This window comes from Leucoraja erinacea, chromosome 25 (assembly GCF_028641065.1).
Source record: "Leucoraja erinacea ecotype New England chromosome 25, Leri_hhj_1, whole genome shotgun sequence".
NCBI classification, from domain to species: domain Eukaryota; kingdom Metazoa; phylum Chordata; class Chondrichthyes; order Rajiformes; family Rajidae; genus Leucoraja; species Leucoraja erinaceus.
The window spans coordinates 29,793,417-29,806,379 of NC_073401.1; the positions used below are offsets into that span (position 1 = coordinate 29,793,417).

Below are 12,963 nucleotides of genomic sequence, written 5' to 3' on the forward strand. Positions count from 1 at the left end.
AAGTTTCAAGTTACACTCCAGAGATAGAAACATAGAAAATAGGTGCTGGAGGAGGCCATTCGGCCCTTCGATCCAGCACTGCCATTCATTGTGATCATGGCTGATCGTCCCCAATCAATAACCCGTGCCTGCCTTCTCCCCATATCCCTTGACTCCACTAGCCCCTAGAGCTCTATCTAACTCTCTCTTAAATCCATCCAGTGACTTGGCCTCCACTGCCCTCTGTGGCAGGGAATTCCATAAATTTACAACTCTCTGGGTGAAAAAGCTTTTTCTCACCTCAGTCTTAAATGACCTCCCCTTTATTCTAAGATATAAAGCATCTATGGAGCGAAGGAATAGGTGACGTTTCGGGTCGAGACCCTTCCGGGTCTCGACCCGAAACGTCGCCTAATCCTTCGAGAAGGGTCTCGACCCGAAACGTTGCCTATTCCACGACCTCTGTGGCAGGGAATTCCACAAACTGACCTCACCTCAGTCTTAAATGGCCTTCCCTTTATTCTAAGATGTTTAAGAAAGAACTGCAGATGCTGGTAAAATAGAAGGCTGGCACAAAATGCTGGAGTCTGAAGAAGGGTGTCGACCCGAAACATCGCCAGTTCCTTCTCCCCATAGATGCTGCCTCACCCGTTGAGTTACGCCAGCATTTTGTGTCTGTCTATTGCCCTCCGCTCCTCCTATATTTCCCTGAAGGAAATTAAGAAATAATGTCTATAAGTTGCCTTTAAAGTTGTTAGTCTATGAAAGGGAACTTGCAGACATTACTGTGGATCATGAGGATGAAGGAAGCCCAAAGGATAAGGACTCAGACAACTATCTAGTTACCAAATTCACTGTGACATCCTTTAGATGGATGGGAGTGGGTGGTGGTGCTGGATAGAGTGGACGTGGGGAGGACGTTTCCACTAGTGGGAGAATCTAGGACCAGAGGCCACAACCTCAGAATAAAAGGACATACCTTTAGAAAGGAGAGGAGGACTATTAAGGGTTTGGACACGCTAGAGGCAGGAAATAAGTTTCCGATGTTGGTGGAGTCCAGAACCAGGGGCCACAGATTAAAAATAAGGTGTAAGCCATTTAGAACTGAGACGAGGAAACTCTTTTTCCACACAGAGAGTTGTGAGTCTATGGAATTCTCGGCCTCAGAGGGCGGTGGAGGCAGGTTCTCTGGATGCTTTCAAGAGAGAGCTAGATAGGGCTCTTAAAGATAGCCAAGGGATATGGGCAGAAGGCAGGAACGGGGGATGATCAGCCATGATCACATTGAATGGCGGTGCTGGCTCGAAGGGCCGAATGGCCTATTGTCTATCGAATGGCCTAATTCTGCTCCTTGAACTTAAGAACTATGACAGTTGTTCAACAAATGATTGGTGTTCAATGAGCTGCGGTGTGGTCTAGCGGGGAGCCTGCATACAGCATGATAGAACATCAGAGCTGGTTGGAAAATCAGAGTGAAAGATAGCTCTCATGGTTCACATTGATGCTGCCGAGCTCCATCGGTCCAAGATGTGCTGACTGCTCCCTCCAGTGGCAAACGTACACAACTGCAGCTAATCACAAGATGCTGGAGTAACTCAGCGGGCGGGACAGGCAGCATCTCTGGAGGGAAGGAATGGGTGACCTTTCGGGTCGAGACCCTGACGAAATGGTCTGCCTTGAAGAAGGAGATGCTGCCTGTCCCGCTGAGTTTTTAGTTTTTAGTTTAGTTTAGAATTAGAGCGCGGAAACAGGCCCTTTCGGCCCAGCGGGTCCGTGCCGACCAGCGATCCCCGCACACTAACACTATCCTACACCCACTAGGGACAATTTTTACATTTACACCAAGCCAATTAACCTACAAACCGGCACGTCTTTGGAGTGTGGGAGGAAACCGAAGATCTCGAAGGAAACCCACGCAGGTGACGGGGAGAACGTGCAAACTCCGTACAGACAGCACCCGTAGTTGGGATCGAACCTGGGTCTCCAGCGCTGCATTCGCTGTAAGGCAGTAACTCTGCCACTGTTCCACCGTGACCGCCTTCGAGTTCCTCCAGCATTTTGTGTCTCTTACCTTCGGTTTAAACCAGCACCTGCAGTTCCTTCCTACACATTTAACCTGCAAACCCGCACGTCTTTGGGATGTGGGAGGAGACCCACGCGGTCACAGGGAGAACGTGCAAACTCCGTACAGGCAGCACCTGAGGTCGGGATGGAACCCGGGTCTGTGGTGCTGAGAGGCAGCAACTCTGCCACTCTGTGGCGTGGCAACTATTAGCCCAAGCTGTTGAGCAAAACTCGTCTGTTGAGTAGACTGGGGCTAAGGTTGCTGTACGGAGGGTGTGTGCATTGGATCCCCAGCTGTTGCCTGCAAGGTCCCTAGATTGCAACCTTCACCTGGCCCACCCTGTTTCGACTAATGCAATCAGCCCAATGCGTGCACAAACAAATAGATGTGGTGTATCTTTAGACCAACACAGCCTCACAGCCGTTTGCTTTTGACTGTGAGAGCGGGTGTTACCTCTCTGGCTTCATTGGTGTCAGGGACAGTGATCCTGTACGGGGTGTCCAGGATGTCGTAGTACGGCTGGTCCTTGTGGACATCCTGCAAGACAGAACACACACGTCACGGAAGCTTGTCCAATTTATCCCCTTAATATGGCCATCAGTCCCACCGGCTTCTTACCGCACTGAGGGAGAGGGAGAGAGTCTGGAGGATATCCAGCATGGTCTTCAGGACAGACCCATTCCACAGCAAGTGCGGGAATCTGGAACACACAAACAACCAGCATCAGAGGCTTTTCGAAAGTGGCAATTGCAGAATTTAAGCTATTTCTTCGCCTTCTGGCAATAGACAATAGAAACATAGAAACATAGAAATAGAAATTAGGTGCAGGAGTAGAGGCCATTCGGCCCTTCGAGCCTGCACAGCCATTCAATATGATCATGGCTGATCATCCAACTCAGTATCCCGTACCTGCCTTCTCTCCATACCCCCTGATCCCCTTAGCCACAAGGGCCACATCTAACTCCCTCTTAAATATAGCCAATGAACTGTGGCCTCAACTACCCTCTGTGGCAGAGAGTTCCAGAGATTCACCACTCTCTGTGTGAAAATGTGCAGGAGTAGGCCATTCGGCCCTTCCGAGCCAGCACCGCCATTCAATGTGATCATGGCTGATCATCCCCAATCAGTGCCCAGTTCCTGCCTTCTCCCCATATCCCCCGACTCCGCTATCTGTATTCATGCCTATTGTGTTCTGTTGTGCTGAAGGAAAGCAAGAATTTCATTGTCCTAACAGGGACACATGACAATAAACTCTCCGAAATCTCGAATCTTGAATCTATCTTTAAGAGCCCTATCTAGAAAGGGGAGACTCTCTTGAAAGTATCCAGAGAACCGGCCTCCACCGCCCTCTGAGGCTGAGAATTCCACAGACTCACAACCCTTGTGTGTGGAAAAAGTGTTTCCTCGTCTCCGTTCTAGATGGCTTACCCCCTTGTTCTGAAACTGTGGACGACTATTGTAACAAAGTTAAGTTGGTCACGTACTTGTCGACCAAGCCCGATAGAAACTTGTCGGCGACTCGTCGAATGCGCTTGTGAATGTGGTTGAAGTTGACCAGCAGGAACTGGGCGTGCTTCTCCAGCTCCTCCTCGTTCTCCTTGGTCTTGGGCTGACAAAGACAAAGAGCCGTCAGATGCTTCTTACAGACGACGTTACAAACGCGCGGGGAATGCTTCGGAGCGAAAGGCCGGGTACCTTGTCCGCCATGACAGCGAGGAAAACCTCAAAGACTTTATCGGCCACCGCGATCACGCACTGCATCATGCCTGGCGGACAGATAAAGGGAAACAGTGTCAGTCCCCAGGGTGTTGTTAGCTCGATTCTCAACACTTCTCAATGTCGTCACGGAGGAAGTGCCTTGGCGAAGTCAACCTGTGCGACGGAAATTCAGCCCACCACCCCGCATTCCGGGAACCCCCCCTGGATGGTGCGGCTCACCCGCCCGGCGTGGAAGGAGTGGGACATAGAAACATAGACAATAGGTGCAGGAGGAGGCCATTCAGCCCTTCGAGCCAGCACCGCCATTCATTGCGATCATGGCTGATCGTCCCCAATCAATAACCCGTGCCTGCCTTCTCCCCATATCCCTCGACTCCACTAGCCCCTAGAGCTCTATCTTGCTCTCTCTTAAGGTGGAGGGTCTCGACACAAAACCTCACCCATTCCTTCTCTCCAGAGACGCTGAGTTGCTCCAGCTTTTTGTGCCTACAATCCAGAAAGGCTCTGGAAGACAAGGAGCGGCGGAAAAATCGGTGGAGGAACCCGCGCTTGAAATGCTCACCGGCTTTATCTTTCTGAATAGCCTTGTCCTCCAAATAGCGGAACATCACCTGGAAACGGTCCTGGTCCGTCGATCGGGACACCCTGCAAAGCAACGCACAAGGAACTCAGATGGACCTTCTTCCTGAGGAGACTGATGAACTCAGATTCTGGTGAACGTCTACCGCTGCACCATCGAGAGCATCCTTACCAACTGCATCACAGTATGGTATGGCAGCTGCTCTGTCTCCGACCGGAAGGCACTGCAGAGGGTGGTGAAAATTACCCAACGCATCACCGGTTCCACGCTCCCCTCCATTGAGTCTGTCCAAAGCAAGCGCTGTCTGCGGAGGGCGCTCAGCATCGCCAAGGACTGCTCTCACCCCAACCGCGGACTGTTTACCCTCCTACCATCCGGGAGGCGCTACAGGTCTCTCCGTTGCCGGACCAGCAGATCCAGGAACAGCTTCTTCCCTGCGGCTGTCACTCTACTCAACAATGTACCTCGGTGACTGCCAATCACCACCCCCCCCCCCGGACACTCCTCCCACAGGAAGAACACATGTAAATAGATTTATTTATTGAAATCATATTCTATGTCGCTCTTCCAGGGAGATGCTAACGGCATTTCGTTGCCTCTGTACTGTACACTGACAATGACAATTAAAGTTGAATCTGAATCTGAATCTGACAAGCGTGTGTGTAAGGAACCAGATTATGCAGCGTTGCAGTTTAAGAAACAGTCTTGCGCTGGAGATTGTTTCACAGACCTCATGTATTCCAGGCGATAGACGGAGAGGAGGTACGTGGACATGGCAAAGTCCAGCTTGTTAATGAGGGCCGAGACTTCAGGAGGTGGGTCCAGCAGGTTTATTATGGTGCTTCGCAATTCATTCAGTTCAGCCTAATGGAAGACAAATAAGAAACAATAGACAATAGGTGCAGGAGTTGGCCCATTCTCCTGCCTTCTCCCCATAACCCGATATCCTTACCAATCAACAAGCAGTCAAATCCCACCTTAAAAATATCCCTTGACGGCCTCCACAGCCACCCAGGGAAATTACACAGATGCACCACCCTCTGGCCACAGAAATTCCTCCTCATCTCCTTTAGACAATAGACAATAGGTGCAGGAGTAGGCCATTCGACCCTTCGAGCCAGCACTGCCATTCAATGTGATCATGGCTGATCATCCCCAATCAGTACCCCGTTCCTGCCTTCTCCCCATATCCCCTGACTCCTCTATCTTTAAGAGCCCTATCTAGCTCTCCCTTGAGAAAGTATCCAGAGAACCGGCCTCCACCGCCCTCTGAGGCAGAGAATTCCACAGACTCACAACTCTCTGTGTGAAAAAGTGTTTCCTCGTCTCCGTTCTAAATGGCTTACCCCCTTATTCTTAAACTGTGTGTGGCCCCTGGTTCTGGACTGCCCCAACATCGGGAACATGTTTCCTGTCTCTAGCGTGTCCAAACCCTGAATAATCCTCCTCTCCTTTCTGACGGTATGTCCTTTTATTCTGAGGTTGTGGCCTCTGGTCCTAGACTAAAAATACCCACTGCTTGGCCTCCACAACCTTCTGCGGCAAAGAACTCCACAGATTCACCCCCTCTCTGACCCGAGGATCAGGCGGCATCGCTGGAAAAAGGTGAAGAGGTGACATTTCGGGTCGCGAGCCTTCCTCAGAGTGAGGGTACAAAGGACATTTATTATCACATAGTGAAATGTGACTTGCCAAAGCAGCAGACGAATAATGATAAGACACAACATTAAAGAATTTAACAATAAACATAAAAACATGGAAACTTCCCCCATACAATGGTTCCCACTGTGGGGGAAGGCAGCAAAGTCCAGTCCCATCCCCTGTTCACCCATAGTCGGGCCTATTAGAAACATAGAAACATAGAAAATAGATGCAGGAGTAGGCCATTCGGCCCTTCGAGCCTGCACTGCCATTCAATATGATCATGGCTGATCATCCAACTCAGTATCCCGTACCTGCCTTCTCTTCATACCCCTTGATCCCCTTAGCCACAAGGGCCACATCTAACTCCCTCTTAAATATAGCCAATGAACTTGCCTCAACTACCCTCTGTGGCAGAGAATTCCAGAGATTCACCACTCTCTGTGTGAAAAAAGTTCTTCTCATCTCGGTTTTAAAGGATTTCCCCCTTATCCTTAAGCTGTGACCCCTTGTCCTGGACTTCCCCAACATCGGGAACAATCTTCCTGCATCTAGCCTGTCCAACCCCTTAAGAATTTTGTAAGTTTCTATAAGGGGCCTCCGCAGCCAGACCGATGCTTCAGGCCCTCTTGCCGGGAAGCTGGAACTCCGATGTCGGGTGAACTCTCCTCAGGGGTCAGGGAGGGAAAGGGAACTGAGTGGTGGACGAGTGAGATGGAACGGACGGATGCTCTTACCGGCGAGACGGTGTCGTTCTTCAGGGCGGAGTTGTACTGCAGCTCTGAGCGCAGGGGCTCTCCCCCGGGGAAGGTCAGCAACGGAGACTTGGTGGCGATCTCACACACGCCCTCGTACCACTCCTCCGGCCACAGCCCTGCGCAAACACAAGCCGCCAACGTTATAGAAACATGGACAATCGGTGCAGGGCTTCTAAGATCATCGATTGCAGCAGACTTCCCTCAGTGACATCACTTTACTCAACAAGACTCACCAGAAAGGCCAAAGCAGATCATAGCAGACCACTTTCACCCGGCACATTACTTCTTTAGAGGGAGTGCAGAGACGGTTCACCAGACTGATTCCTGGGATGTCAGGACTGTCTTATGAAGAAAGACTGGATAGACTTGGTTTATACTCTCTAGAATTTAGGAGATTGAGAGGGGATCTTATAGAAACTTACAAAATTCTTAAGCGGTTGGACAGGCTAGATGCAGGAAGATTGCTCCCGATGTTCGGGGAAGTCCAGGACAAGGGGTCACAGCTTAAGGATAAGGGGGAAATCCTTTAAAACCGAGGTGAGAAGAACTTTTTGTACACAGAGAGTGGTGAATCTCTGGAACTCTCTGCCGCAGAAGGTAGTTGAGGCCACAGTTCATTGGCTATATTTAAGAGGGAGTTAGATGTGGCCCTTGTGGCTAAGGGGATCAGGGGGTATGGAGAGAAGGCAGGAACGGGATACTGAGTTGGATGATCAGCCATGATCATATTGAATGGCGGTGCAGGCTCGAAGGGCCGAATGGCCTCTACTCCTGCACCTAATTTCTATGTTTCTATGTTTAATCTCCTCCCATCAGGAAAGAGATATAGAAGCATTAGAAGTAAAACATCTCGCTTCAGAGACAGCACCTCCCTCCAAGCCATCAGATATTTGAATTTGCACTAATCACTTTGCACTTTCTTTTACACTGTATTATGTATTGTGGTGTATGTGGTGGTTGTATTGTACTGTATTGTATCTGTCTGAGAGCAAACCAAGACACATTCCTATCAACTTGTTGACATGGCAATACATTTCTTGAATCTTGAATCTTGAATCTTGAAGGATTGGGCCATTCAGCCCTTCGAGCCAACAAGGTAGACAAAATTCAGTGTGGGTTTAAAAACCTGATTTCATTATTGTGAACTCCATACATTAGTAGCATAGAAACATAGAAATTAGGTGCAGGAGTAGGCCATTCGACCCTTCGAGCCTGCACCGCCATTCAATATGATCATGGCTTTTTTTTTATACCCTCAAAGTTACCTTTCTTTAAGTTCAGAACCATTGTTTCTGAGTTAACAATGTCACTCTCCATCCTAATGAAGAACTCAACCATATTATGGTCACTCTTGCCCAAGGGGGCACGTACAACAAGATTGCTAACTAACCCTTCCTCATTACTCAATACCCAGTCTAAAATAGCCTGCTCTCTCGTTGGTTCCTCTACATGGTGATTTAGATAACTATCCCGCATACATTCCAAGAAATCCTCTTCCTCAGCACCCCTGCCAATTTGATTCGCCCAATCTATATGTAGATTGAAGTCACCCATTATAACTGTTTTGCCTTTGTCGCACGCATTTCTAAGCATGTCTTGCAAACTATTCTACCTGAAAGTTCCGAGGCATTACTATTATATATTTCTGTTGCTGACTTTTTCATTGCCGTCTTCAAATCAAAAGTGGTCTTTGGTGGTGATTATTTTATACTGAGGACTAAATTAAAATAGTTGCCCACTGCACAATCCTGAACTACTGTCAACGTCATTAGTGACCCAGGGACTAATTTTGATAGGACTTTCAAAAATGCTGGAGAAACTCAGCGGGTGCGGCAGCATCTATGGCACTTAGGAAATAGGCAACGTTTTGGGTTGCCGAAACCCGTAAGGGTTTCGGCCCGAAACGTTGCCTATTTCCAGAAGGATTTCGGCCCGAAACGTTGCCTATTTCCAGAAGGATTTCGGCCCGAAACGTTGCCTATTTCCAGAAGGATTTCGGCCCGAAACGTTGCCTATTTCCAGAAGGATTTCGGCCCGAAACGTTGCCTATTTCCAGAAGGATTTCGGCCCGAAACGTTGCCTATTTCCAGAAGGATTTCGCCCCGAAACGTTGCCTATTTCCAGAAGGAATTCGCCCCGAAACGTTGCCTATTTCCTTCGCTCCATAGATGCTGCCTCACCCGCTGAGTTTCCCCAGCTATTTTGTCTACCTTCGATCCTCCAGCATCTGCAGTTCCTTCTTGACCACCGCTCCATTCAATATGTTTAAGAAAGAACTGCAGATGCTGGAAAAATCGAAGGGTTGATTTGAATGTAGCTGAACAGAAAGAATGAGACAGCGAGAGGGAGGGAACAGAAGAATTTGAAGAAAGGCCATTAAAATGAATAACGGAAGTAGACGGTCTAAAATCCCACAATCCCAGTTACATCCCCGTTATAAAGGACATTTCCCACTCCGGACACTCCCTGTTTGAACTGTTGCCGTCAGGCAGACGGTACAGATCTACAAGGACAAGGACGAACAGACTAAAAAACAGTTTTTACCCCACTGCTATAAAAGCACTAAATGTAGCCGCCAAGGAACGCAGGGGCGATACAGACTAAGGGACTGTGGTACACTGTGAAATCGACAGAAGGATGGAGGGTTGGGTGTTTATGCGTGGTGCTATTTTCATGATATTTATTTTAGTTGTTTATCTTTTAATATTTTATCTTGTATGTATCGTTAGCTTTTAGAAATGTTTGACTGGCTGACATTTTTAAATTTTGTTGCACATGGTTCATGTTACAATGACAATAAAGAAACTATTCTATTCGACATGTTTACAATCAATGTCCACAAGTTTTGGGACTGAGATGAGGGAAAACTTTTTCACCCAGAGAGTCGTGAATCTGTGGAATTCTCTGCCACAGAAGGCAGTGGAGGCCAATTCACTGGATGTTTTCATTAGAGCGTTTGAGTTAGCTCTTAGGGCTAAAGGAATCAAGGGATGAAGAAGGCAGGCAGGGGTATTGGTTTTGGATGTGTAAGAAAGAACTGCAGATGCTGGTTTAATATACTGGCAGTGACAGCTCGAAGGGCCGAATGGTCTACCTCTGCGCCTATTGTCTATTGTCTCTTGAATATATTCAGTGAACTGTCCTCCACTGCCTTCTGTGGCAGAGAATTCCACAGATTCACAAAGCTCTGGATGAAGGTAGACACAAATTGCTGGAGTAACAGCGGGTGAGGCAGCACCTCTGGAGAGAAGGAATGGGCGACGTTTCGGGTCGAGACCCTTCTTCAGCCTGATGTTGGTTGATCAGCCATGATCATATTGAATGGTGGTGTTGCCTCATTAGGGCCGAATGGCCTCCTGCAACTATTTTCTATGTTTGCAGTAACGGCGTTGAGAATACAAGCCGCAGAAGCCAGCTTGTTCGAAGCCCCCCCCCCCCCCCCCCCCCCCACCCCCGAGACTGTAGAAACGTCAATTGGCTGGGTGTTAAAGGCACGGACTGATGTCTCTCTAGAATTTAGGAGATTGAGGGGGGATCTTATAGAAACGTACAAAATTCTTAAGGGGTTGGACAGGCTAGGTGCAGGAAGATTGTTCCCGATGTTGGGGAAGTCCAGGACAAGGGGTCACAGCTTAAGGGTAAGGGGGAAATCCTTTAAAACCGAGATGAGAAGAACTTTTTTCACACAGAGAGTGGTGAATCTCTGGAACTCTCTGCCACAGAGGGTAGTTGAGGCCACAGTTCATTGGCTATATTTAAGAGGGAGTTAGATGTGGCCCTTGTGGCTAAGGGGATCAGGGGGTATGGAGAGAAGGCAGGTACGGGATACTGAGTTGGATGATCAGCCATGATCATATTGAATGGCGGTGCAGGCTCGAAGGGCCGAATGGCCTACTCCTGCACCTATTTTCTATGTTTCTATGTTTCTATGTCTTTGGACGAACTTGGCGCGCGATGACCCCGTAATCTCAGCAGCCTGGCCGGTACCTGAACCTTCCACCGCAAACCCCATCACCACTGAGTAGAGCCAGAAGTCGCGGAACAGCTTCTGGAGCCTGGGTTTGGCATCTTTGATCGGGGGCAATCGTCTGGTCAGCTGCAGAAAAACAGAGGCTGTGTGATTAGTGGCCCTGAACCCATTCACATGTCATTAATATACAAACATAGACAATAGGTGCAGGAGTTGGCCATTCAGCCCTTGGAGCCAGCACCGCCATTCAACATGATCATGGGTGATCATCCAAAATCAATACCCCGTTCCTGCTTTCTCTCCATATCCCTTGATTCCGTTAGCACTAAGAGCTATATCTAACACTCTCCTGAATAGCAAAGAGGTGCTTCAGCAGTTGTACAGGGCCCTAGTGAGACCACAACTGGAGTATTGTGTGCAGTTTTGGTCTTCAAATCTGAGGAAGGACATTCTTGCTATTGAGGGAGTGCAGCGTTGGTTCACCAGGTTAATTCCCGGGATGGCGGGACTGTCATATGTTGAAAGAATGGAGCGGCTGGGCTTGTATACTCTGGAATTTAGAAGGATGAGAGGGAATCTTATTGAAACATATCAGATTATTAAAGTGTTTAAGAGGGAACTGCAGATGCTGGAGAATCGAAGGTTACACAAAAAAGCTGGAGAAACTCAGCGGGTGCAGCAGCATCTATGGAGCGAAGGAAATAAGCAACGTTTCGGGCCGAAACCCTTTGGGTTTCGGCCCGAAACGTTGCCTATTTCCTTCGCTCCATAGATGCTGCTGCACCCGCTGAGTTTCTCCAGCTTTTTTGTGTAACCTCAGATTATTAAAGGATTGGACATGCTCGAGGCAGGAAACATGTTCCTGATGTTGGGGGAATCCAGAACCAGGGGCCACCGTTTAAGAATATGGGGTAAGCCATTTAGAACTGAGATGAGGAAACACTTTTTCACACAGAGAGTGTGAATCTGTGGAATTCTCTGCCTCAGAAGGCAGTGGAGGCTGACTCTCTGGATGCTTTCAAGAGAGAGTTAGATAGAGCTCTTAAAGATAGCGGAGTTAAGGGATATGGGGAGAAGGCAGGAACAGGGTACTGATTGGGGATGATCAGCCATGATCACATTGAATGATACTGTCCAGCAGTCCAGAGACAGAGGTTCAAATCCCAGCAGAGCAACTGGAAGCATTAAATTATACTCATTTTAAATTAAATGAATTTTAAAAACCCTATCCTGTGGAATTGAGAAGCAGAGGACAGAGGTTTAAGGTGAAGGGGAACAGGTTGAACAGGAATCGGAGGGGTAACTTTTTCCACACAAAGGGTGGTGGGTGTATGGAACGAGCTGCCAGAGGAGTTAGTCGAGGCTGGGACTATTGCAATGTTTAAGAAACAATTAGACAGGTACATGGCTAGGACAGGTTTGGAGGGATATGGACCAAACGCAGGCATGTGGGACTAATGTAGATGGGACATGCTGGCCCGTGTGGGCAAGTTGGGCCGAAGGGCCTGTTTCTACGCTGTGTGACTCTGAGGTTTAACTGGCATAGAAAATATATTAATAATCTACGTTTTGTCATACAATAGCCTCCAGCGAATCTTTGAGGAAATTAAATCTGTGTGGCCTCGTAAGATTTGCTTGTGGTGTTTGTGGCAGATGTGGAATATTATAGCGGATGTAATGAAAGCTCGTTTTTTTTTACCTCTGTCCAACTACCCTCAAGTTAATATAGGCACATAAATGATTGGATGCTGGCCAAAGTCAAGTCAGCAATCCACTTAAAGTAAACATAATAGTCACTCTTAATCCACTTGACATACAACATTTATGAAAAACTGGCCAGTCTGGCCTTGAAACCAGGTGATAAGCAATTAAACCTGGAAGCGGGTTGGAACCTGATTTATCCGAGAAAATAAATAAAAAACAAACCATCTCACAGGCCGGAGAAAGATTTTTGTTTAATTTTACTTTAGTTTAGAGATACAGCATGGAAACAGGCCCTTCGGCCCATGCTGACCATCGATCACTCTAGTTGTGTGTCATCCTACTTGTCTTACTGAAGAATGTTCACCCGACGCCGATGATCCAGCTTCGCGGCAGAGGGCCTGAGAACATCGAGTTGGCTGAGGAGGCCACATATAGACCCCATATAGACCCCGACCTCGGGTGGACTATGAGGGGGAGAACTGGATATTTTTAGTGCCTTCCCTCACAGTGAATTCTGCTGTGGGGGGATGTTTCATGTTGATTTCTA

The 12,963-nt window shown here is 48.2% G+C and overlaps 1 protein-coding gene across 1 annotated transcript in view; it reads right to left on the bottom strand.

Annotated features, from left to right (window-relative positions):
* Positions 1 to 12,963, bottom strand: part of pi4kab (phosphatidylinositol 4-kinase, catalytic, alpha b) — a 114,166-nt gene that overhangs the window by 45,407 nt on the left and 55,796 nt on the right. The window contains exons 20-27 of the mRNA XM_055655413.1: positions 10,730 to 10,838; positions 6,722 to 6,858; positions 5,074 to 5,207; positions 4,326 to 4,408; positions 3,740 to 3,810; positions 3,529 to 3,653; positions 2,663 to 2,744; positions 2,498 to 2,581 (exon numbers count right to left, since the gene is read on the bottom strand). Of these exons, the coding sequence (XP_055511388.1) occupies positions 2,498 to 2,581; positions 2,663 to 2,744; positions 3,529 to 3,653; positions 3,740 to 3,810; positions 4,326 to 4,408; positions 5,074 to 5,207; positions 6,722 to 6,858; positions 10,730 to 10,838 (825 nt within the window). The remainder of the gene's footprint in view (positions 1 to 2,497; positions 2,582 to 2,662; positions 2,745 to 3,528; positions 3,654 to 3,739; positions 3,811 to 4,325; positions 4,409 to 5,073; positions 5,208 to 6,721; positions 6,859 to 10,729; positions 10,839 to 12,963) is intronic.